Here is a 25,250-nt window from a genome sequence, read left to right on the forward strand (position 1 = left end):
GATAAGGAAATGAGCATAATATATTCCCTTATGTACAAAAATGCAGGTGCTCCTGGGTACAGTCTTGATCTTGTTTCAATCAGAAAGACAGATGAAGGCCGAGCACTCACTTTGTGGCTTTTGACTGTGATTTCTTCGTCTCTTCTTTATCCTTTTCCTTTTTGAGTTTCTTTATTTCACGAGGTATGATGTCATCAAACGGAGAATGTAACACCTAGGAGAGACAAAAAGAAAAGCTTAAATTACAGAAGCTAGATACTAAACATATTGCTGAGCAGGTAAAATAGAATGAACTAAAATACCTCAGCAGATTTGATCTTGTGAGGATTCAGAGGTCTTTCCTCACCATCACACTCAACTTCTGCTAATCTGAGCATATTATACACGGTGTCTCCAGTGACCTGGAGTGGGGATTGCAGAAAATAGAAATGGTCAGGCACACTCTTATCACATCCTGCCTGGGGAAAATGGCACTCATCTTGGTATATTCATATATTCATTGAAGACAGCATTCATTCATGAATACAGATAGAAAATAAGTCATCATGTTCTTACAGCTTTACCTTGCCAAATATGGTATGTTTATTGTTGAGTTCATCTGCACGTCCCAAGGTGAGAAAAAACTGACTGCCATTGTCATGTGGCCCTGCATTTGCCATGGCAACCAAACCCCTCCGATTGAAGCGCAACCTAGAGTGAAACTCATCCTGAAAGGCGACAGAAAGTTTAGAAGACATTGTATTTTAGTGTCACCTGCACATAGGAATTAGAAATCCACTTCAGAATTAAAAATAAAATGAGAAGAAAAGCATTCTCACCTTGAACGGTCGGCCATAGATGGACTCTCCACCTGCCCCTGTCCCAGTAGGATCTCCCCCCTGAACGATGAAATCAGGCACCACTCTGTGGAACACTGTACCATCATAATAACCTAGAAGATCAAGACATACTGTATACTAAAAAACAATAAGGCAACAACAGTTCCCTACTAACAATCAAGAAATCTGAGCCAACAAGGACATTTAAATAAAGACAGTGCTCAGCTGAATATAGGTTCTGGGATTTAAAAAAAAGTCTTATGTACACTGACAGCAGCCATTTCTCTGCTTACAAGTGAACAAAAAAAAAAAAAAACGACTGCTAACATTTAAGAAATATATAAGTAACTATGTCTAAGACTCAAAATTTCTTCACATTTTAGTCCATCAATAATCTTCAAAATAAGATAAAAAATATAACACTTACACGCATCATGGCCTAATACTTAAAGAGGCTAGTTTTACCAAACCAATATATTTTAAGGGCACGCCTGGAATAATTCGGCCTAATTTAGCGCAAACTGAATTTGAGGTTATTCTCCAGTGGTTTCTGCACTTCCTTAGTGAATTCTTACCTTCCATGCACAGCTGCACGAAGTTCCTGCATGCTTTAGGAGCCTCCTTGGACCACAACTCAATGTCAATATCACCTGCTGTTGTCTTTAACAGGACCTGCGAAAAGACCACGAAATTATACATTCAGAGCTAAACAGTGTTAGGAGTGGCTAGCTATTGGTACCTACAAATCCGCAATATTATGCACGAAAAACCTAAAGTTCAAATTGTAAACTGGCGCTTACCTTCCCATTTGTTGGTGGCTCTTGAATGTAAATGTTGCTCATCCTGCCGCTACGTTTCTGTGTTTTGTTAGCAGAATAAAAAATATATTCTCACACGATCTGAACTTTAGGTTCCTCGAATATACAGATAGTAAAGTTTGTTACAGTAGGTAACTTTAAATGTGATACATTTCACATTTCACTCTTTACAGCCATATTGGCAATACATGAGTTGATTGTTTACTTCCGAGAACATAGGGGTTTCGGTTTAATTATTGATTTTCTGTTCCGTTTTTTTCAAAGAACATCACTTAATTTGTTTTTTTTTCTGTTTTCATAAAATACATAAAAAACTTTTATTCGCACGTGAATCAAACTCCGAGAGTTTTGATGACAAAACAATCCAAAACAAGCTCGGTACTTCACCCCGAGAAACAGATTTTTGGATCGCTCCTAGTGCGCTATCACAACTGCCCCCTGGAAACAACAAGTTCCGTGTAATTACAGCGTAATCTCATTAATCCTAATAATTATGTGTTCTTGAGAAAAAGTGAGACACATAACATGTTGTTTATAATTAATAATTGTAGAATTTTAGCAACTTGTACTTGAAACAAAAACAACTACACAAAAAATCTGAGATTTAGGCGCTGAACGGAAGTACCGTATTTACGGAAGGACCACACGGGCGATCACGGCAATGGCGGCTACTGAAAAGAATGTGGAACTGAAGCGCAAAGTAGATGATGATCATGATGGGGATGGGGACGAAGAAGATGCCGAGTGGGTTGGACCCATGCCAAGCGAAGCCACAAAGGCAAAGAAAAGAAAAGGTGGGATTCTGGGTGTTCATTCGGCACACTGGCAGCTTTTTGCGACTGCTCTCTAATCACTGCTAATAAAGCGCCAAACGCCGTCCGTTAACTTCTGTGTGTATTTGTTTCTCTCAGTACTCGAGTACGAGCGTGTCTATCTGGACAACCTCCCGTCGGCTGCAATGTATGAACGGAGCTATATGCACAGGGACGTCATCACACACTTAGTTTGTACAAAGTAAGTCAGCAGCTACAAGGAAACTTTCCTTTATATGTGTGAGAAAGCTTTTCCACTTTACAGCACTACTCACTTACATCCAGCTTATTAAACCACCTTAATAAAAGCGATCCAATGTTAAAATGCCTAAACTATCAATTATTAGTATTACCAGTATACCTCATATTCCAGGACTGTCTTTGTGCTGATCCATTGTTAGCATTCATGTTTGTCCCAAAGTAATATGTAAAAAAAAAAGTCAACCTAAAATGGTGACGTTTATGATACCATCACCTGGGAAATCTAAACGAAGCAACAGAATTTAGTAGTTCTTTTATTTAAGAGTGGGCAGCCGTTTTAATAATTATTATTGATGTATTTTCTATCATTCCTGTGACAAGTCATGCCAATTTCCTGCAGCTTACTGTTTATAGAGGAACCTTGCAGGCTGTATTACATGTTATTAGTTGGTTGTGTTTGTTCATTGTTTGTTTGAAAAGCCACTGAGTGCTGTATCTGTAATAACAATGAAGTTCCATCAGCTCATATAAGCTGTGTTGTTTGCTGTTGACCTGTGAGCGTGTAAGAGGACATTTTATCATCAGCAATGGCTAACATTTATCTGTTGGGTCTCATCACTTTTAGCCTGAAAGTGTATTATTGTATTATTATCTGTTTCCCTGGCATAAATTGAATGACAAAACCCCCCAAAACAAAACAGGCAAACAAAGAAAAACTTTGATGCATCCATATTCGCAATCCTGATTTTTAAAATTTTCTCTTTACTTCAAATAAAGATTGTCTAACTCCATCAGTAGATGGGATGTGGATAGGAAAAGTAGGCTGAAGCTGAAATAACGCCATAACATTGTGCTGTTTCAGGACAGACTTCATCATCACTGCCAGCCAGGATGGCCATGTCAAATTTTGGAAGAAGAAGGAGGACGAGGGGATAGAGTTTGTCAAACACTTTCGAAGTCATCTCGGTATGAACTTAATTCGTGATAACTTCTTTTTAACAATCGGAGTGGCACTGGACTGAGAGGGGGTTATGGAGACCCGGTGCATTGTATGTTATAATATAACGTGTCTTTAATGAGTGAAAAGGATGTGTATAAACACTGTTCTTGCTTTTTGCCCAGGTGTAATAGAAAGCATTGCGGTCAGTGCGGAAGGGGCCCTTTTCTGTTCGGTTGGTGATGATCAGGCCATGAAAGTATTTGACGTGGTCAATTTTGACATGATCAATATGCTGAAGTTGGGGTGAGTCTAAATGAAAATTTTCTTGCTAGACACAATAATGTTTTTACTGCTGATAGATTTGGAGTGCAAGTTCTCCTTTAATTTGATTGGTTTCTCTACTGTGATCTGTCTGTATGTAGCTTTCATCCAGGCCAGTCTGAGTGGATCTATAATCCTGGAGATGCCATCTGCACAGTAGCCTGCTCAGAAAAGTCCACAGGGAAGATCTTCATCTATGATGGCAGGGGAGGCAATGACCCCTTCCATGTCTTTGACAAAATGCACTCCGCACCGCTTTCCCAAATCCGCCTGAATCCCAAGTTTCGAGTCATTGTGTCTGCTGACAAAGCGGGAATGCTGGAGTACTGGACGGGCCTTCCAAATGAATTCAAGTTCCCCAAACATGTGGATTGGGAATACAAAACGGACACTGACTTGTATGAATTTGCAAAACACAAAACCTATCCCACCAGCCTTGCCTTTTCCCCCGATGGGAAGAAGATGGCCACCATCGCTTCTGATAGGAAAGTCAGAATCTTCCGATTCCTAACAGGAAAACTAATGCGAGTGTTTGATGAATCATTAACGGTAACCTGCCATTCACCTTTCAGCCTGGATCATTGCTAGCGTTATGAATTTTGCACGCTAATCACAGCTGCTATATGTGTGTTAGATGTTCACAGAGCTGCAGCAGATGAGACAGCAGCTTCCTGACATGGAGTTTGGGAGGCGGATGGCTGTGGAGAGAGAACTGGAGAAGGTGGATGGTATCCGGTTGACAAACATCATCTTTGATGAGACTGGCCACTTTGTTCTGTATGGGACCATGCTGGGCATCAAGGTCATCAATGTGGAAACCAACAGGTATGCTCACAAATGAAGGTGGAGACTAAATCACAGTTGTGTTTCGTAATAAAATAATGTTTAAGAGATGTAAATGAGTATTTTAATTGTAGTATACAAACTGATGAAATCAAAAGTGATAACGTCACCACTTCACATGCAGAGTTATATAGACATATAACTCCCGAGCCCTGTGTTTCTTGTTTTCTAGATGTGTGCGGATCCTTGGGAAGCTAGAGAACATCCGTGTGGTTCAGCTGAGTTTGTTCCAGGGTGTTGCAAAGGCCATGCAAGTGGCACCCACTGTGGAGATGAAAGCTTCTGACAACCCTGCCTTACAGAACGTAGAGCCTGACCCAACCATCTTCTGTAGTGCTTTTAAGAAGAACCGCTTTTACTTGGTGAGACAGAAAGGCATTCATTTCAAAGTGACAGTGCTACATTTTTTTCCCTTCTTACTATAAGTTTTTTGTCGTCTCTTTTTGAAGTTTTCGAAGAGAGAACCAGAGGATACCAAGAGCGCCGATTCGGACAGAGACATCTTTAACGAGAAGCCCTCAAAGGAAGAGGTGATGGCCGCCACGCAGGCCGAGGGCCCCAAGAGAGTGTCTGACAGTGCCATCATCCACACCACTATGGGAGACATCCACATCAAGCTTTTCCCTGTGGAGTAAGTCCTCAGTGTGAATGCTTTTGGCTCCTCCTTTCATTTTAGAAGACAGAAACAGAACTTTTCCTCTCTTTGATTTTAGATGCCCCAAAACTGTGGAGAACTTCTGCGTCCACAGCAGGAATGGATACTACAATGGCCACATATTTCACAGAGTGATCAAGGTACGTTGTCCTTTTTCTTTATGAAGCTTGGCGATCAACTGTGTGATTCCGGCTCTGAGTGTTTGTCTCTTTGTCGTTGACAGGGCTTCATGATTCAGACTGGAGACCCCACAGGAACAGGCATGGGAGGAGAGAGCATCTGGGGAGGGGAGTTTGAAGACGAGTTCCACGCCACGCTGAGACACGACCGCCCATACACACTTAGCATGGCAAACGCAGGCCCCGGCACCAATGGCTCACAGTTTTTTGTCACCGTGGTACCCACTGTAAGTAGCCCAACTAAAACCACTTTCAGACCTGTATTTTATCATTGTGTGAATAAGATTTCAATTTACTTTTCTGAAAAAGTACGACAGCTACATGTAAGATGGTGACATTACCATTTCAAACTTATAATTAGAATTATGGTAAAAAGAAGATTGTATAAAGTACACCCTTTATTGGGTCTAAGATTTTATTTATCAGGTCATAATAAAAATAATTTAGGTAATTGGGTAAATTAGATCAATACAACCTCAGACGAATAACAAAATATGACATATGACACTGTCTCATATTCATTTAACAAATCTCAGGACTTATGGTCATAATGCACTGTGTCAGGTTTGGTGAAACCAAATGGCATGGCAACACAAACCGCTCACATCAGCTCCTAAACATGGAATTGGTGGGGCGATGGTTAGACTTGGGCATCTTTCAGCCATTGACTTGACTGTGAACTTCTGTGTAAACCAAAGTTATTTTAGAGTCAGATGTGAAGCCATCTGTCTGACAGCTAAAGTGAAAGTGAGTTGTGCAACAGGCAAATGATCCCAAGCACAGTGGCAAACCTACTACCTACTTCTGACTGGAAAAGAAAACAATCAAGGTGTTCCATGGCCCACCCAAAGTCCACACCTCAACCTGCTTGAAATGTTGAAAGGTTGTATTTACCGAAGTGCTCATAACACCTAGATAATGTTTTATTACATCTTGATATGTAAAACCTTAAAAATTACTGTGCACTTTCCTTTCACCATAACTACAGATGAAGTCATTTTTTATTTATATTAACACATCGTTTGCGATACAGCAGAAAATGCACGATTCAGCAAAGTCTGGTGTCGTTCCTGGAACAGCATCAGTGTCAACAATCTTGTAATGCTGCATGTAATTGACCAAGCACAGTGTTGGGTTTCATTCCCTTTCTGTGTAACATGGCAACAGTAAACATGAATACTGTCAGGCACTCAGAGTGTAATGGAAGCCTACACAGACCTGGTGCATCAGGTGTGTGTAGGTTAAGACCTGCACATATCAGGTGTGTAAATTCTTTCTTCAAATAAAGTTGCTGACACAGAATCATTACACTGCATATCTTGATTAAATCACATTCACCAAAGTTTTCAAAATCCACAACATCACTACATGAGCCAGACTCACGGTTTAATACGCAAATGATTCTAAATGGGGGGTGAAGTTAGCAATAGAATTACTATAGTTTTGTTTTCTTTTTTTAATTTTGAGTTTTGTTTTTGTTTTTTTATATATAGTTTCCAATTGACTTTTTATGAATGGGGGATTTTTTTTCAGGATAAAGATTCTGTGTTGACTCTAAGCAGAGCTTACTACACATAATGGGTAATCAGCATTTATACCCGTCTTGCTAAATCTCTTCCAGTCAATTTAAAAGTATGGGGAGAAAATAGTTACCAGACATGAATAGGAGTAAACAATGACATTGCAGGCTGAACCAAACCACATGTAGCTACAGTTGTCAGAAGAGCAGGGCAGGTTATTGAGTAGTTACTGGTGTATGCTTGAGAAGGTTTGCACTTATAACATAGTTTCAGCATTGGTTTACCGGTAATGCAGAAACAAAAAATCCACCTAAGTCTCGATAAATGTGCACCAAAGCCTCATTTTGCAGGTTGTGTTGACAGATTTGATCTGACTAAGACTTAAGTTTAGTTGGGTAGGGGTAGGGGTTAGTTCTATCCATCCATGCATTTTCTTAGCTGCTTAACAGTTGAAGGCTCTATACCCCATGGTATTCAAATGGGAAGGAGGGACTCTGAAATAGGAAGAAGAAGACCTGAGAATGCAAATGGCAGCAGCTCAGAGAGGTACTGTGGAGTGAGGCTTTGAATCTCCTTAAACACGAGGAGCAAAATCTTGTAATCAAATCTACCAGAAGTCGGTGGAGCTGCTGAAGGACGGCTGTGGTGTGACCAATGGAAGGAGTTTTGGTGATGATGCAAGCAGTGGTTGAAGTTGTATGGACTTTAGAGGAAGACAGAAAAGAGAAGGGTTAGAGTAACCAAGGTGTAAACAAGGATAGCAGTACTGTTAGGTTAGACATACATATCTTTGGACTGTGGTGGACTGTGGGATAAAGCCAGAGTACCCGGAAAGAATGTGCAAACAGCATACAGGAAGGCTCTACCCAGATGCTGAATCCAAGCCCCCTCGATTTGATGGTGCTAACCTCTGCACCATCCTTGTTTAACTTAGTTGTGTTTTTCAAATGTCTTGCTTTTTGCCTTTTATTTAACTAAAATGCTTTATATTTAGTTAAGGATAATGACCTCGGTCAGCAATGTACAACAGTGCTTATAAGATCAACATATGTGTGATATATATATATTTTTTTTAAATTTGTTTTTCTGCAGCCCTGGCTTGATAACAAGCACACTGTGTTTGGGAGGTGCACTAAAGGCATGGAGGCAGTCCAGAGGATCTCCAATGCCAAAGTCAACCCGAAGACTGACAAGCCATATGAAGACATCAGCATTATTAACATCACCATAAAGTAATTGTATGCCTTTGTCATGTAATGTACAGTGATTTATTAAAGAAGACCAAATGTTGTTATAAGAGTGTGTCTCCAGTTTACCTGTCGAAGTATCATCAGGCAAGATACCGAACCCTGAGTTGCCCCAATGCAACTCTGTGTGTGTGTGTGTGTGTGTGTGTGTGTGAATGAATGATGGAGACAAGTGCTGTGTGAATAATATTTGTAGTAAGAAGTGCTTTGAATGTTCATCTTGAGGTGTTTAACTATCAGTCACTTTACCAGTCGAATAAATTTATTATAGAGCATCACATTATGTATAATTTACAAAAGCCATATTCAAGTCCACTGGTAACAAAGGTTTCAATGCACTTTGTGCTTCTACGTTTCCAAAAAAAAAACCAAAACAAAGGGAAATGATGTTGCAAACTATGCGGAAAAGCTTTTCACACGTGCATTTTTCTTTTTGTAGTTGTTTAAATATTTTTATACATAAGTACAAATAGTTAACATTACATAGCAATGAATAAAGATCAAATCAAACTCAAATGATGGTTCCTCAATAACAAGACAAGTGTAAGTGTTAGGTTTAAAGTTTCACTACTTTCACATTACAGAATTACTGAAGGCTGATTAATGGTGTACCATCTTGAAAGCACTCCAGAAAAACAAAAAAACTTGTGTAGGATAGAGGAATATTTTCAAGACTTTTTTTTTTCTTTCGCATTGAAGTTAACACTCAGTCTCATAGTCTACTTAAGAAACAGCAGATGGTTCATTTGCTTTCAAATGGAAACTCTGGAGCGAGGCGGCAGACGAGTGCAGTCGACAAATTCTGCATGCAGTACGCTCCACAAAACGGAGGCAGAATTGGTGCATTTAAAAACTCTGATTTGTTTTTACCCCACAACAGCTTGTATCAAAGTAAAGTCTGCTCGTCCTGCTCATCAGCGAGCTCAGGTAACAGTTTGCTTAGTAACAGAAAACACTACATTCAAACCAAACCTCACCAGCTGTGACTTTTAAATATGTTCACACACTTAAAAACAAAACAAAACAAAAGACTTTGTACATAAAGATCCAAAGAAAAAAATCAGCTGCTATTCCTTACGGTAGATGACCAGGCAAAATCTGAACATTAGACTGCTTGAAGCCACTGTGTCCATTTAAAGTAGACCTATGTTATCCTTGAAAAGTTATGCTTTTCCTTCCTTTCTGGTATATGTATGTCATTATAATGGTGACATTATAATAAGTTTTGCTCTTTATGATGCTCTTTATGAGTTGACCTACACGGAGAGAAGGAAAACGGCTTGTTGCAGACATGTGGCAGCCAAAGAATCCTGAATTGAAATCTGTGGAAGGAAGTGGAATAACTAGAACTTCCATGGGGGATAAAAAGCTTTTTGAAACCTTACTTTGGAGCAAAGTCCAAGTGTTGGGGGAGACTGTCACCGAAGCCCCAGTATAAGATGAGTATGTAGTATTCTGATTTGAGAATCATGCAAAGCTACTCCAAAATTAATCCAAGAATAAAATTATGGAGCTGAAAGTGTGCATAAGAGGTCCCCTTTACACCATAACAATGTTTCTGTTCCATCTCACTTAACCTGCAAGTGTACTGGAATAAACTGAAAGGGGACTAAAGTCAACTGTCAGGACGATTTTAAGCATACTAAAAAGCATACATAAATGATACTATCATCACAACATGGACCGGTGTGCATTTAGTTCAGTTCAAGGTCACGTATTTGGGGAGTTATGGTGAGTTAACGTGGGATAGAAAAAACAGACACAGTTCACTTTGTCAGGGCACAAGGAGCATGTCTAACATTTAACCGGACCTAAGTTCAAAAGCTATAAATGCCAGATAAACTGCTCATCACCTAAACTATGAAGAAAAAATGAAGTGTGTAAGCTACATGAAGGCATAAAGCAGGACGGGAGGACGTAGTCTCAACTCAGGATTTAGGTCCAGTGACTATTTCTCAGAGGTCGGGAGTAGCAGGAAGGGCAGGCTTGAAGACATATTTGTAGTTCCCATATTACGAAGCTAGAGAAGATATATACGTCTTTTGTTTTCTTTGCCGACAATGGTGCTTGGAGATGGAAAGGTGGAGAAGTCGGGTTTAAAGCTGCAGCCTTGTAGCGAAGCTCATGTTAAAAAGTTTTTGGAGAACTGATGAACCAGGCTCAGAGGTTGGGGGGTTTGTGTTCAGATTCGGGGGGTTGGGTGGAGGGTGAAAAGAGTCCGCATGTGGAGAGAGGCGGCATTTAGGCGACGTCCAGGACGCCGGCAGCTACCAGCTGTCTGGAGAGCCAATCCAGCCCCTCGTGGAGGCCCATCCCGCTGCGGGCGTCACAGCCCTGAATGTGCCAGCTCCTCCCACAGCACAGCTTGTGCAGACTCAGCAGCTCCGTCATCTCTTCCACAGACACAGCGCCGGGAACGTCCTGAAAAGTGGACAGGTGATGCAAACTGGCATCTCTGAGCTTAATCAAGATTATGTGTCTTCTTTTTTCTTTACACTACCTGTTTATTTGCAAAGATGAGCAGCAAGGCATCTCGCAGCTCCTTCTCTGTCAGCAGTTTGGCCAGCTCACTGTGGGCCTCCATGAGTCTATCCCGGTGGCAGCTGTCAATCACAAACACCACCGCTGCACAAATATGAGAGTTGGAAGAGAGAGATTTACCATTAAAGCATTTGATGATTGGCAATAGTGGTCTGTACACCTTTCTTATCAAGACTGACAACAACTATGGGTACAAACGTTTTGTACATGTAGCGCTGAAAGGCTGGCACCACCCCTATTCTGTTAAGAGCAGTAGGTGCTTTCTCCCAAGTGCAGTCATAGTATGCTCAGTTCAGGACGGATTTTCCTGTAGAACTGTTAGATTGCGGCTTCTGTCTACATCTGATTTACTGTTAAAGCAGACCTATGATGCCTTTCCCCTTCTTCCATCATACAAATGCTGTGAAGGGTGATGCTTGTACAAATGTGACAAAAATAAGTTCAAATAATTCCTATGAGCTAAAAGTTCAGACTTCATTAGCATCACCTCCCAGGGTGACATCAGCAGGGGGGAAACCCTCACATACTCCGTGGACCTCCAGCAACGGGAAAGCAGTAGCGATGGGCTGAGGGTCTCTCTCTGCACAGCATTGTGGCCAAATCATTGGGCATCACAATTTCTCCTTGTGCTGTAGCAGCCTCACACAGGTTAGCCTTTTTCATTTTCTCTTTTGTCTGTTATACCTGCTCACCCGACTACCATGGGACTCAGAACCTACCCGTAAGACTTTGGAATACACTTCTACCAGATCTCCGCACTACAAACTCTCTGGGAAACTATTGCTACTTCCCAGGGTGAAAGTATTGCTACGAAACACCAGCAACAGGAAAGTAATGCTACTTTTTGTATGCTAGTGAACAACTGAAATGTTGGCAACAAAGCACCTGGTGACAGAGCTGTTCACTTGAATTTGTGGACAGTTCAGCTTAGCACCTAACAGCACAGTTGTCTACAGGCTTCTGTGAGAAGCGAGAAGAGGCTTTTTTTTAAATCACATCTGGCGCTAAGTCAGCCTATTATACAGGGAGGCCCTAGCCCCGCCTGACATGGGCATCATTTAGCCAGCCTGTAAGGGCTCATTTTCCCATCTTTACTGTCCTATGTACTAAAAGCCCAAAATGGTAAAACCTAAAATGAATAATGGAATGCAACCAATGTAAAACAAGAACAAATCAAGTAAAACCATAATATCCACAAAGGTTTGAAAAATGGCCACATGCTATGCAGGTGGGTGAGAGGTAAATCTTGTTCCTGAGGGGCAGCTGATCACAATAAAGCCGGCTTAAAGGAAAAGAGCTAAAACTTCCTGAGGCCCATCACCACACCTCATAAAATAAGGATTATTTTAAACTGTGAGTCAAGCGCAGAGCTACTTCAGTAGAGTCCAAGACAAAAAATGTGGAGCTCTCTAATATATAAATCACAGGTTATTTGTAGATTATGTTAAGACCAAGTAAATGTGTCTGGTATTCTTCCTTCTGAACAGAACCCATGATTAATGTACTTCAGCCAATGTGCTTGTATTGTCCTCAAATTATTTTAAAGTAAACGACAAGCCTTTCACATGCCTACACTTTAAAGTTAACAAACTCATGATAGCTGGAATATGTTAAATTTTGCAAGATAAATGAGGGTTTGCTTTGCTGTTAGCCAGAACCACGCTGTGTGACCTCACAGTTTAGTGAGGCTGTAAATCAACCTGTTTCTCATTTAGCCAATGTAATCACTGGGTTTATTTTGGTATATTTTTCTAACTTTGTTTAATTCCCTCCCTGTGCTGAAACCACAAACAGATTGAAGGTGCAACAAAGACATCTCTTTACACCCCGCCAGGAATTTGAAATAAAAACAAAAAAATCTCTTTTTTACTAGTACCTCTAGACTATTGTGGTCTGTTGTCTGACCAATCACTCTGTGGTGTGCCATGATTTCTCTTAACCCATCAGTGGCCACTGTCAGACGTTCTTTTTTTTTGTTTGAGATATGCATGGATCCCGAAGGATGAAACCAGCTGACTTTGGTGATCCTCTGACTTTTCCGCTCACACCACAAAGAGGTTGACATTTATGGTTCAGTCTGTACCATAAATGTCAACTATCTGATGGATTGCCTTGACATTTCCTGGAGATATTTCAGGTCTGCAGAGGATACAGTGTAACAACATTAATGATTCCATCACTTTAACCAGTACTGTGGGTTAGAAGTAGATGGCTGCGAAAAAGATGGCAAAAAAAGCGAATCAATTACGCTTTTTTTTAATACACGGAGTCCAAAAGCTTGTCTGGCAAGCAAGGGCCTGTTTACTCATGAACAACAATGATTTTTCCTTCGAACCTGCAATGCTTCAGTGACATGATAGGGATCAAATGTTTCTCAGAAACCTTAAAGTCAACATACGCTGATCGAGGGAAACATTAAAATCACACACTAATATGCTGTAAGTCCTACTGTTGTTGCCAAAACAGCTCTGAACAGTCAGATACAGTCCCAGTGTCTGTGGAATCATGCACTGGGACGTTAGCTGTGGATCTTTTGGGTGAGGAGGTGGGGCCACCATGGATCAGGCTTGTTCCACAGACCTTTGATTGGATAGGGATCTGGGGAGTTTGGATTCTCGGTCAGTGCCTTATGCTCTTTGTTGTATGCCCGGAGCCATACCGGAACAGTTTTTAGACCGTGGCAGGAGGAATTGTTAAACAATGTTTGATAAGCTGGCACAAAGCAGCAGCTTCTAGGGCTGAAAAATGAAGCAAACTTAGAGCTTCAAAAAATTGACGTAACTCAAATAGCCACTTTTACGGTGGCCCTGAGAGGTCAAACAAGCAACTGGAAAAACGCTGCAAAAGCTCACAAAACAGAATTTCAATAAAACACAATGGAAACAAAAAAAATGCTGCAAAGCTCACACCACAAATCAATCCCTCACATCACTGATGAAACTTCCTCTTCTCTTCATTACATGTGTTTCATTTAAACCCTACACATGTTTTGGTTTCTGTCACTTCTGCAGCTGTTCAGTCACATCATTGTTGCTGTAAAAATATTTTGTTGTGTTTTATTTAATTTCGGTTGTGTTTTGTGTGTTTTTGCAGTTTTTTATTTTCCATTTGCTGGTGTTTCCTTACATCACAGTACATTTGACCTCTCACTGCCACCACACCCTTGAGTCTGCCTACGAAATTGAGTCAATCTGTAGAGAACTTCTATTGGCTACTCCCTTTAGGGGTCGTCACAGCGACGCCATCTGCCACGTCACTCTACCCTAGCACCCTCCTCTGTCACTTTAACCCTGTCGTCTTTCACTACATCTTTGAGTGTTCTCTGTTAACTTCCTCTTTACCCCCAGCAGACAGCTCCATCTTCAACACTTTTTGTCAAGTATATCCACTATCTCCATAGCTTCATTCAAAAATACTGGTGCCCACCAATGCTAAACCTTTAGACACTGAGCAGATGCATCAATGGATGTATAAGTTTGAAAATCATATGCTATTTTCTGAAAGTTGACAACTGACCTTGCTATTAAAGTTAGTGTCACCAGGATTTAAACTCCCAGAGGTTTTCAGCAGATGCAAATACAGTATTGAATGACTTTTAAAATCCTACATCGCCTCACAAACTTGGGTATCCACACCACCTGCAATCAGCTCTCTGCTGGACCTCAATTTTGCTAATTTCAGTCAGAAAACCTCACCTGTTTTACATTATTTTTAATAAACACCTAATATGAACTCCTGTGCAGTTAAGTCCCCTAACAGACCATGTCCTTGTCCAAATATGGTTACTTCTGGCTCCAATATACCTCTGGCCAAAATACTAGAAGCCAAGGCCTTAAAACTAGACTCTGCAACCCAATGGGCACCGTGACTACATTCGTCTTTTATATACTGTATGTGAACGTCAAAGTGAAATACACACAAAGCCAAGATTTCCCAGCAGAACTGTGCATTTAACTAGATGCTCCAAATTATTCACTTCACCTGTCAGTGGTCCAAGTCACACAAAAGTACTAGTTAAATTCAAGAACATGCTATAAATATCCAAAGCACAGAAAGCACAAAACATACCTTGAGTGTTTAGATAATAGTGTTTCCAGAGGGGTCTGAGCTTGTGCTTCCCACCCACATCCCAGATGGTGAATTTTAGGTTCTTATATTCAACCGTCTCCACATTGAAACCTTGGACAAAGATTAAAAACAAGCTTTAATATAGGATAATATTAAAAAAAAAGACTTGCATTATCCTGACTCTAAAGTAACTCTGTGAACCATTAAACTGCAAGTGCATTCACCAATGGTTGGGATGGGCTGCATGAACTCGTCTTGCTTCAGCTTGAAGAGGATGGTGGTTTTTCCAGCGCCATCGAGCCCCAGAGTCACTACGCGGATCTCCATCTTTGGACCAATGTGGACCCTGTTGTCCTGAAAGGACATTTTCAATGTCATTACTACATTTATAGGAAAACCCAAGGCTTTTCCATTTTTTGTGACATACTTGGTTTACAGAAGCAAATTTCTATGAACAGCGACAGTATGTACCTTAGTGAAGGTGACTGGGATGCCAGCATCCAGCTGAATGTGATCTGCCAGCTCAGTGAACTGGTGTTGCTGCTTCTGAAGCGTCTCCAGCAAACAGTTGATCTCCTGCTTTGCCAGAACAACTCTGCAGTCGTCCTAAAGCACATAAGAAGCAACGCACATCACACCTTTAAAGGCATTACACAAGCATTTCCACAAATCACCACAGCTTTGATCTTAACTGGGGTGAGGAAAAAGAAGGAAACGAGTTCCTAAACTCCTCACATCTCCTACCTGCTGAAGTGTTTTCTCACAGTGCAGGCAGGCGGTGGACACCTGAGACAGCAGGATGGTCATATCCTCCTGCTGCTGCCTCAGCCAGATGAGCCTCTCCCTTACATGTGCATCCACCACGCTCAGCGCCATCTCCTCCTGTCGACACAGGGTCTCGTGCAGATCTGCAAAATAAGCTCGGACGCAGGAGCGGGCGCTCTCTGCTGTGCCGGGGACCTGAAGCACACACGGGAAAGATATAAGTGCCAAAACAGAAGCATGATCATTTGTATTTTATTAAGAAGCCCTTTGTCTTACATGTTCAGTGTGTGCCATGCCTACTCCATCCTCAACTATCTGCTCGCCACCTTCTATCTGCTGCACGATGCCCACCAACTTCCTCGAGTACTCGGACACCTCCTCTGTGAAGGTTCGGATACAGTGGGCCATGTCGAGAATGGATGCACGAATCTGATTGGCTTCAGTCTCAAGAACGGCATGCTGTTAGGGAAAATAGGGCAATATATAACCATATCTTTTTCAGTGACTATATCTAATATGGGAACAAGTTTTTCAGCTACCTTATGGCCCTGGTGCTTGCCATACTCCTTACATACACAGCACATGAGGGGCCCGGACTGACAAGCTTCCTCCAGGCAGACAAACTCGATGGCGTGGACCTGATGCTGTGGACACAGGGTCTTCTCATGGGGCTTATCGGCCAGTGGCACCCGCCGGTGTTTGGCCAGTGTTCGAGTGGAGTGGGTGAGCTGAGAGCACTCGCCACACAGGTGGGTGGCACACACGGTACAGTACATGGAGGCTGTGTGGCTCTCATCCTCATCGCAGCGAATTATACACTAGTTTAAAAAAAGATGGATTGAGGATAAAGCATGCAGAAGGTGTGAAGGTGACACATCTCTTATCAGTAAAATCATAGCTGCCTTACTTCTCCCATGCCTTTCAAGGCATCCTCTGCCATTCCTGACTGGTTAGTCGCTCCATTCTGGAGTCTCTCCAAGAGTTCAAGCAGAGCAAAGTTTTTCTTTAGACCCCAAACTCCAGAGTCCCCTAAGCAAATGTGAAGAAAGCAAACTCACTTTGAAAGGCAAATAATGCCAGCACTGTACAGCTCCATGCCCTCAAAAACAACTTTAGCCTCAACTGGATCACAGATTTCTGCAGCGAGAATAATGTTTTCTGTAATAAACACCCAATTTTTCACAACTTCTGGGTAAAAGTCTTTTGTTTTTAAGGGGCTGGCATGAAGTCAAATTAACAGAAACATGCAGATCACAGGATGTTGTTCTAAGGTTCTTAGTTGGTTTTGATAGCTCTTTTTATGCTCTTGTTTTTAGAAGAATGAGCAGTCTCAGGATTCAGCAACTGAATTTCACTTAATGATTTATATAGCAGGTATTACACATATGTGTCCGCTATATATACAATGCTGGAAAGCGTGATGACATCACTCACCCAGCTCAGTGACCTGCCTGTCAAAGGGGGCAGCGGACCGCTCTGCCATGGAGGGGCAACCGGGTTAGACAGTCATGGCACACCGTGTGGCCGCAGAGCAGAAGACGAGGGACCTTGTCCCCCCTGGAGAGAGAAGACATCCTCACAAACACCACATTCCAGCACCTGCAAATAAACATATACCAGTATTAAAGCACCCGATCACTGGGGCGTACAGATGCTTCTGGGTTACTGCAGAGAGATGCTCTATAAGGTCTCAGACAGAACAATAACTAGTCGGATGCAGTCATCTTGACCCGTAGCGTTACAGTTGAATAACACTTCTGATTTCTACTTTCAGTGATCTTTAAGTGAATGCATTGAAAGCAGTACGAAAAGCAGCTTCTGACACGGTCACACTCTGAGCTGGGCTCCCTCACAGAGGAACTGCAGCAGTGAAGCACAGCTAGCACAGACGCCAACTAGCGACAGAAGACCAGCCAGCTCATCTGCTAGCATGATGCAGGCACAAATACCAGCCATGTCAACGTGCACAAGTCTAAAGGTATAAAGCAGCGCTAAAAAAATGACCGTCTTGTGAAACAGTGTTTACACATGACTCTGTTCCGATTTATAAAATAAAGCTCTGACATCCTCCTGCCAACGACGCCAACGCAGCAGCATTCGCCCAAAATCAAAAGCGTCAGAGGCAAGCCTGATGTCGGTCATTCGCTCAACATAACAAAACAGCCAAACACCAGCGATCGACATGTAGTTTGATCCAAGATTGTAGTGACACCATTACAACCTTAACCGTGCTCCCATTAGCTCCTCTCCCGTGTCGGATACAGGGCTCCATCGTCGCTACGGCGCCCTGCTTGTTTATTCCTGCTGCAGCAGCGGCCATTCTTGGACGACAGCGCAGAGACCCGAGCAGGTTTGAGAGGACAATCCCCAGAAGCACTTCCGGTTTCGTTCTTTTTCGCTCTATTAGCATCTCTACTAGTATAGGCTACCGTGCCTATATATTTCCAGTGACTTATGTTCAATTTACGAAAAAAAACCCTGCCCAAATAAATACCTAAGGGCGTTTGAAAATAGCTGAGTAGCGGCAAGATTTCCCCCTGGAAAGACTTTTTAAATTAATATGGGGTTGTAAAACATGGATTTAAAATCTTAAATGAAGACGTGACGGACAACTGAATAATGTAACTTTTAAAAACCCACTTTTTTCTTGTATTTTATTTTTGCGTGCATTACGTATGAAAGGCAAGACAATGACGTATTTTTGGCGCGTCACGCTTGGCTCAAACAGAAGCAACTGAACGTTGGGCATTGCGCTCTTAATGGTAGGTATATTTTAATTTTGAGGAATCAGGCGTTTGCTGTGTTAATCATTTAGGTCTCATTGTGGTTATATTTTTGATAAATTTTGATATTTTTGATTCGGAGAGGAGGTTCAGTTACGCCGTGTTTCGCCGTGGGCGGGCAACAATCGTTTACGCTGTTTTTCTTTTGGTCATTGCATCTTATTTTACCTTCTTATTTAATCTAACCCCTCAGTTCATTAGTGATGTCTCAACAAGCACAACAAACGATTCCCTCCGCCCCTGACTCCCCTGCGCTGGTTGTCACATCTAACGTGCAGAAATATGCAATAAAGAAGAAGAAAGTCCTCAGCGCCGAAGAAATGGAGCTGTTCGAACTTACTCAGGCTGCAGGAATCACTGTGGATCAGGAAGTTTTTAAGTATGTTTAATAATAATCGGCCTTAACTGTGGTTTACATGGAGGAGAAGACCGTGGTTTTATGTCCTCACCCCCTTCCTCCTCCTCACAGAATCATAGTCGACTTGCTGAAGATGAATGTGGCTCCTCAAGCGGTCTTCCAGACTTTGAAGGCAATGTGTGCAGGACAGAGGGTAGCTGAAAGCTGTGGTGTAGACCCTTCAACTGGCACCCACACCACAAGCATGACCACAGCGCACACAGAAGCCAGAGGTTAGTATCTGAAGAATGGGATGTAATGCAACTGAAAGTATATGTATATTTTTCATTTAAATGTTGAATATCTTTCAGCGCACATAGTCTGGCTTCTTTTAACTAAGAAACATTGCAGAAATCAGGCTGGGAAGTTTTAGTCTCCCCATTTATACTGTCTTATCCTAGTCCGTTCATGTTTTCCCCCTCTGTTGGGTCCTCCTAACCCAACATTGGTCAGTCCAGGATGCAGCAGCCACAAACACTAGCTAGGATTTAGATATCCGTCCCCCCAGATCACAACTGACTGAGGAAAAGTGGGCTGTCATTTGTCACCTACAGTTTAACCCTCTGAAAGTCAGGAAAGTTTAGGATGTGTTTTGCTCTTTTTAATCATTATGGGTTCACTTTTTTTTACGGCAATATAAAACCCTGCACCTTTAAGGAAAGCCAAGGCTAGAAGGAGAAAGAACTCATCACTGTCTTTTGTAAAGTGTAGCATAGTTATGCCACAAATCTTTATTATGTTAACATAAATTATGTATGTAGTGTTTTTTTTAAAATCGATATATAAACTGTTATTGTATAAACTATCAAAATTCCCAGATCTCGGTCTAATCAAACATCTGTGAGATATGATAAGTCCGATCCATGGAGTCCCCACCTCACATCTTAAAGGACTTAAAGGATCTGTTGCTAACCTCTTGGTCCCAGATACCAAAGCACACCTCTAGGGCATCTAGTGGAGTCCATGTGGACCAACACAATATTAGGCAGTTGGTGATAATGTTATGCTTGAGTGGTGTATGAGCTGGTGGGAATGGAGAACATCAAAGGTCCAAGGATTAGGGAACATTAGGGAAGAACACTGGTCAGAGGGGGTCCTGAGACCAACCTACTTTCCAATGCAAACAAGCCCAGTTGTTGGTAACAGTAATTTCTGATAACAAAAAGCGTGTGTGTATGTGGCTACAGATTAGATTTTTGATGCAAAGACTCAGAATTTTAAATTTCTTTTTCTAACAATTTATGTTATATTCTTTCTTTGCTCTTCTCTTTGCTTTTTAAGTGTGTGAAATTATCACGTTCCCCCATTTAAGTTCTGTACACGCTGTAGCAGAGGTTCTGTGCCGCACTCTTCCCTTACCTGACCTCACTAACTAAATCCAATCTTCACTTCACCCCACACAGCACGGTTTTCCACATAAAAGGAGGGTATCTGAAGACAGGCATAGTCATGCAAACTCATCTACAAATCGCTCATCCTCACTGTGTTACAGGTTTTTCTGATTTCCTCTCTATCCCGGTCAGTTCTTTCTTTTCTTTCTTTTTTTCTGTGTGTCTTGTTTCCTGAAGAAGAGGACTCTTTGGCTTCTGGAAAGAGCCCTAAACCTGCCGCAGCTCCCCCCTCAGCAGCAGGCCCCAGAGCCACAAGGGTCAACACTAAGATTGTGGTCTACAGCCCCCAAGACACTAGTTCTCCTCACTCTCAAGGTCCCTTTTGCTGCACTCTCTCCTCCACCTTCATCTGCCCACTTGCTTGCCTTTCTCATTAACAAAAGTTGTATTTATGTGCAATTTGATATGGAGCAGGATTTGGGAAAAAAAAAACTGCATGCTGTGCTTTCTTTATATGTGCATGCATGCGATTGTGTGTGGACCGCAAAAATTGAATTTGCCCTTGGATGTTTTCATACTCAAGGAGATTTATTCACTGTGCAGTGGATTTTTTTCCCTTTGTTTTTAAGTGGCTAGAAAGTTAAAAAAGAAACTCTGAAGTACTTTTTTATTGATTCTTTTACACAAGAGTAGCTTGAATTTACAAGTTAAAAAAAAGAAGTCTTTTATGTTGCTGTGTGGTGATTAACCTGTCACCATATGAGTGGCGGCACAAAAGAAGGGGATCTTGACTTGGTTCATACAATATGCACTTATTGAGTTCTATTTTCAGGATTTCACTAAAGACTTACAGATTAATAATGATAGTCAAGTTTATAGTCTTCTACAGTATAAATGGTCAGAAACTTAAACTTGACAAATAAAGCAGAGAAAAGTGTGCGGGCACCAAGCTTTTTATGACTTTATAAATAACGTATTAAACATTTGACTTGCTAAGAACCCTAACCCTAAGCAACCCCAATGTCTTGATTTTGTATTTGTAAATGGTTACATCAGTTTAGTGATATATAATACAGAACTTTCACTTGAAGAAGCCCTTTCAGAATAAAAATGAATGCTAAAATCTGTGATTTTAGTACAAATGGAGAGTATAAACACTATTGAAATACTTTTTTGTAAAACAAAAACAAAATGAACAATATCACTATCAGCTGGAAAAAAAAATTCCACTTTTTCCTGTATTATTATTTTTGCTAAGGCTTATGGGATATTGCTGTCACTGAGCTGGGTGGGAGGGCAGCGTGGACACTTAAGTATGTGAATGCAATAACTTGAGAACGAAGCGACATAGAACCTTCAAATTGATACCATAGGTGCATCTACTAAAAATCTCGGACGAGTTTTAATCTCACTAACCTTGACCTAAAGGTTTTTCAAAAAAATAATAACGTAGGGTTTTGAAATTGATTCTGTAGGCATGTCGTCTAGGAATCTGAGGGGTAGTACTGGGAATTTCCAGTATTTTTAAAGTGGTCTTGAGAAATATTTCTCCAGGTTTTCTAAAGGTCCTTCAGAGTTTTTCTTTGATTGCTTTTTCCACTCCCTTTTAGTCCAGGCCTTGTACCTGATCATTTTTAGAGCTGGTGTATCTAGGCATGGGTGTGCAGTGTGGCCCCCCCCCCCCCCCCCCAAAAAAAAAAAAAAAAAAATTGAGGAAACTGGAGAAGTGAAGGACAAAACAAGAAGTTGGCAGGTCAGAAAACTATCTACGGTACATGAACAGTATCTGACAGTCGTGTCTTTAAGACATAGGGAAAAAAATCCAGCAAAGAGGACCTTAGAGGTGGATCTGGCCCTTCAGCTGATCCATCTACTCTTTGCTGAAGCCTCATTTGAAATATGCTCAGTGGAATGGGTGGCCATCAAAAAGCCATTCTTAAGGAAGGGAAACGGAGAGAAAATGCAGAGGTATACTATATTTCAATATATGTTCATATTTCAAAAGAACTAGACTGAAAATCAGTGGCATCAGGTCTTATAGAGTGATGAATCAAATGTGAAACTTTAAATAATCTTGTCAAAATAGATTGAATTGAGAACATATAAAGTACCGTCAGTTTTTGATCCACCATACAGTCCCGTCTGGAAAGCTAAAAGAAAGAAAGAAATCTAGTTGGACAACAGGTTCATTTTTCCACATGGCAGTGAGCCCAGACATACTGCCAGTGCACAAAAGCATACCTGGATAGAAAAACTAGAACACAAATCGGTCATGGATTGGCCTCCCCAAAACTCTTGATTTCACCATTATTGAAGCGCTATTGAATCATCTTGACAGAGAAGAAAACAAAAGGCAGCAAATATCCAAAGAAGAGCTTCAAATGTTCTTCAGAAGCCTGGAGAAATGTTCTTGAAGACTACTTAAATAAACAGTTAAAGAGAGTTCGGGCTGTGCGGAAGAATAGATTTTTCAATGAAAAGACTTTATCACTCATTAAAATAGTACAAGTTCTTTTTTCTTTTTTGTCTTATATACTGTATTTCCATGTATGCTTGTTTCAGTAAATCACAGCTACCATTTTTCATTTTCCAAGCAAAATATAAAGAAATAACGGGTGACGCAAGACTTTTGCACAGCACTGTGACGAGCACTAAACCATCGTGTATGTAAGGAAAGAATCGGTTAAGTGTCTGAATTATGTCATTTACACAGGAAGATCTGTTTAAGTATAGCTATATTGGCTAAAGTAAGCTGTAAGCTAAAGGCTATAGTAGTAGTACTTTATTTTTTTTTTTATTCATTATTAATAACACAGTCCTTTTTTTTTTTTTTTTTTTTTTTTTGTCTTCCTTCACCAGTAAAATAGTCAAGTCTCTTGACACTTGCTATATTTGCAGTTCATAATTTCTGAGGGCACTTTCTCGCCACTTCATAGTTAATGCGCAGTGCTGTTGTGACATACTGTCAAGTATATAAGAAAATGAGCTGTTTTATCAGCTGCACTTTTTCATTCCCCCGTCATTACCATTTCCATTTTTATTTTTCTAAAATACCATATTGCATGGTATATGCGAACAGTCCTATAACAGTCACCTAAACATTTATTTCCTCCTTTCCCTGAGTGCATTTTCTTTTTTGCTTCGTTTCAGGAGTACGCAGTAAAGCCGGTACCAGCCACAGTGAGAAGAGCAGAGAGGCTTCCAGCCAGAGAGTGCAGCGGCAGCCCAGTGCCACGAGAGGGCAGAAAACCAAGAGCTCCGGCAGCAGTAGTTCTTCCTCACAGATAAACTCGACCTAAAACTCTGGCATTTGGAGGCTATTTGTAAATATGTAGGTTTCTTTACATTTAACTTATGTGTACCTTTCTCTGTTTCACATCTTGAAGGACTGGTTTACCTAGATTACAAATAAATATAGGTGTTCTGGTTTTATTTTCCTCCTCCTTTTAAAAGATGAATGGTTGGTGTAAATAATCCATCTGATTTTTTTTTTATGTGGTTCAGGCACCGACACTTAACTGTAAGATATGTTTTGAGGGAGTGTCTGTTGTACTGAAAAATTAAAGCTGCCTGCATCACTTAATCAAGTGTCACTGATGTAAAAAAAAAAAAAAATACAATAAAAAAAAATAATAAATTTGTTCAAATTTAGATAATCTAGTCCTTTAAAGTTCTAACTATTTCAAAATGGGTGTGTGGTGTGTCTCCTTATTACTTTGTCAGATTTTGGTGGCTAAAGCTTTTTGCCCAGTTGGTATTTGCAATTCAAACGAGTAAGACACAAAAGAAGACAAAAATAATTGTTTTAATTTGAATTATTTCTAGTGAGAAATGTCTATTCATCGTGAACGTTTTTCTTTTTTATATCACTTCTTTAATAAATCTCCTAAGAATTTACTTATCAGATTTGTCTTTTTTACTCTTGCTGCGGCAAGATACACCAATTCCACGTTTTACAGCATGCAAAAACTATGTACTGGAATAGTCGCTTGTATTTGATGTAATTTAGGGGAAAAAAAAGATCAGTTACCTGATTCAAATTCAGCAGATTTCATTCTCAGTTATGTTAAAGGTGTTTAAAAGTGAGTGCAGAGGTATGTCTGTTATATGTCATCTTATAATCAGCAGTATGTGGTGCACAGCAACACTGCATCTTCACGATTTTCCCAATGTTTGATTTTCAGTTGTTTTGTGACATTGTCAGTGTCTTTCTCTGACCTGTTATACTGAAGACAATACGGCACCCAAAGGTAAAGAGTGGCTCTTGTTCTCTTCGCTGGTCAGTAAAAATGGCTTTCCATCTCAGACAAATGGTTCTTTGTCTGAGACCGAAAGAGAAATGCAGCAAAGAATTTGAGAAATGCAAAAGAGTTGAAATGCAGATTTGTGTCACTTTGAGGTTTTCTCACTGCTTTTGGAGCTTTCGGTCTTTTGATGATGAGAAGATGGTGAGCATGGAGTTCTGTAAAGTTAATACGCGCTTTTAAAAGTTTGGACATTTTTTTGGGCTCTGTACTGGTGATTCGGTTTTCTTCTGTCACACGGGGGCAGTAGAAGCACACTGCAGTTAACACAGGGAGCCTAAATTTTCACACAGTTTTTAGTCTTTTTCATAAATTTGCTTCAGTATCATGAATGAATCAGGAATGCATGCATTGTTCAGGTTTTTTTTCTTTCCCATGTGTATTTGAAACAAACCCAGACTCATTCAGAAACAGAATGACACGTCAAAAAGGTAAAAGGTGCAGAGAGAGACTGAGAGGGGGTGATGTGCGTGCGTGTGTGTGTGTTTGAGAGAGAGGCAGGCTGCAGGGCTTTATGTCTTTTATGTGGCCGTTTGTCCTGTTTATGTGCTCCTGCCTCTCCTCTGCGCTCTGCATTGATGGCAGCGTGCCTGTAATTGATGGCACCATATTGCTGTGGTGTAGCAGGTTTAATGGGGCTTGACAGAGCAAGGGAAAGCAGCATGCAACCAGGGAGGGAACTTAACCCTTTCGCACGCACTCCACCC

General features: G+C 40.9%; 4 protein-coding genes across 6 annotated transcripts in view; 2 read left to right on the forward strand and 2 right to left on the reverse strand.

The window, feature by feature from the left end:
- cwc27 (CWC27 spliceosome associated cyclophilin) overlaps positions 1-2,047 on the reverse strand; it is a 30,835-nt gene extending 28,788 nt beyond the window's left edge. Inside the window, exons 1-6 of the mRNA XM_013277541.1 lie at positions 1,619-2,047; positions 1,394-1,490; positions 819-931; positions 564-707; positions 303-401; positions 111-214 (exon numbers count right to left, since the gene is read on the reverse strand). Of these exons, the coding sequence (XP_013132995.1) occupies positions 111-214; positions 303-401; positions 564-707; positions 819-931; positions 1,394-1,490; positions 1,619-1,660 (599 nt within the window). The 5' untranslated portion in view covers positions 1,661-2,047. The remainder of the gene's footprint in view (positions 1-110; positions 215-302; positions 402-563; positions 708-818; positions 932-1,393; positions 1,491-1,618) is intronic.
- Positions 2,048-2,103: 56 nt separating this feature from the next.
- On the forward strand, positions 2,104-8,406 carry ppwd1 (peptidylprolyl isomerase domain and WD repeat containing 1). The gene is made up of 11 exons (XM_003455156.4): positions 2,104-2,430; positions 2,548-2,650; positions 3,512-3,615; positions 3,772-3,892; positions 4,012-4,459; positions 4,545-4,735; positions 4,926-5,115; positions 5,203-5,384; positions 5,467-5,548; positions 5,632-5,814; positions 8,200-8,406. Exons 1-11 carry the CDS (start codon positions 2,298-2,300, stop codon positions 8,341-8,343), a joined length of 1,881 nt encoding a protein of 626 aa, XP_003455204.1. The 5' UTR covers positions 2,104-2,297; the 3' UTR covers positions 8,344-8,406.
- Positions 8,407-8,598: 192 nt separating this feature from the next.
- trim23 (tripartite motif containing 23) lies at positions 8,599-18,276 on the reverse strand. Its single transcript, XM_005459683.3, is given in 13 exon segments — positions 8,599-10,775; positions 10,855-10,979; positions 14,964-15,074; positions 15,188-15,317; positions 15,435-15,569; positions 15,708-15,923; positions 16,005-16,187; positions 16,268-16,546; positions 16,636-16,757; positions 17,163-17,190; positions 17,192-17,284; positions 17,286-17,327; positions 17,950-18,276. Coding segments are annotated over 13 exon segments (1,833 nt in total). The 5' UTR covers positions 18,139-18,276; the 3' UTR covers positions 8,599-10,595.
- Positions 18,277-18,333: 57 nt separating this feature from the next.
- On the forward strand, positions 18,334-24,136 carry mzt2b (mitotic spindle organizing protein 2B). Of its 3 annotated transcripts, none has more exons than XM_003455158.5 (5): positions 18,334-18,490; positions 18,705-18,890; positions 18,981-19,141; positions 20,477-20,614; positions 23,390-24,136. In XM_003455158.5, exons 2-5 carry the CDS (start codon positions 18,715-18,717, stop codon positions 23,536-23,538), a joined length of 624 nt encoding a protein of 207 aa, XP_003455206.2. In that variant the 5' UTR covers positions 18,334-18,490; positions 18,705-18,714; the 3' UTR covers positions 23,539-24,136. The 3 variants fall into 3 exon arrangements, with proteins under 3 accessions (XP_003455206.2, XP_019216228.1, XP_005459739.1); XM_005459682.4 differs by having other exon boundaries at positions 18,339-18,490; positions 18,790-18,890; XM_019360683.2 differs by lacking the exon at positions 20,477-20,614 and having other exon boundaries at positions 18,338-18,490.
- The last annotated feature ends 1,114 nt before the right edge of the window (positions 24,137-25,250 follow it).

Source organism: Oreochromis niloticus, linkage group LG7 (genome assembly GCF_001858045.2).
Source record: "Oreochromis niloticus isolate F11D_XX linkage group LG7, O_niloticus_UMD_NMBU, whole genome shotgun sequence".
Lineage (NCBI taxonomy): Eukaryota > Metazoa > Chordata > Actinopteri > Cichliformes > Cichlidae > Oreochromis > Oreochromis niloticus.

Coding starts and splice junctions, on each gene's coding strand:
- ppwd1 (XM_003455156.4), top strand. CDS start 2,298: ATGGCGGCTACTGAAAAGAATGTGGAACTGAAGCGCAAAGTAGATGAT. Junction 2,651..3,511: donor ACACACTTAGTTTGTACAAA/GTAAGTCAGCAG, acceptor GTGCTGTTTCAG/GACAGACTTCATCATCACTG. Junction 4,736..4,925: donor ATCAATGTGGAAACCAACAG/GTATGCTCACAA, acceptor CTTGTTTTCTAG/ATGTGTGCGGATCCTTGGGA.
- mzt2b (XM_003455158.5), top strand. CDS start 18,715: ATGTCTCAACAAGCACAACAAACGATTCCCTCCGCCCCTGACTCCCCT. Junction 19,142..20,476: donor AGCGCACACAGAAGCCAGAG/GTTAGTATCTGA, acceptor TGTTTCCTGAAG/AAGAGGACTCTTTGGCTTCT. Junction 20,615..23,389: donor TAGTTCTCCTCACTCTCAAG/GTCCCTTTTGCT, acceptor GCTTCGTTTCAG/GAGTACGCAGTAAAGCCGGT.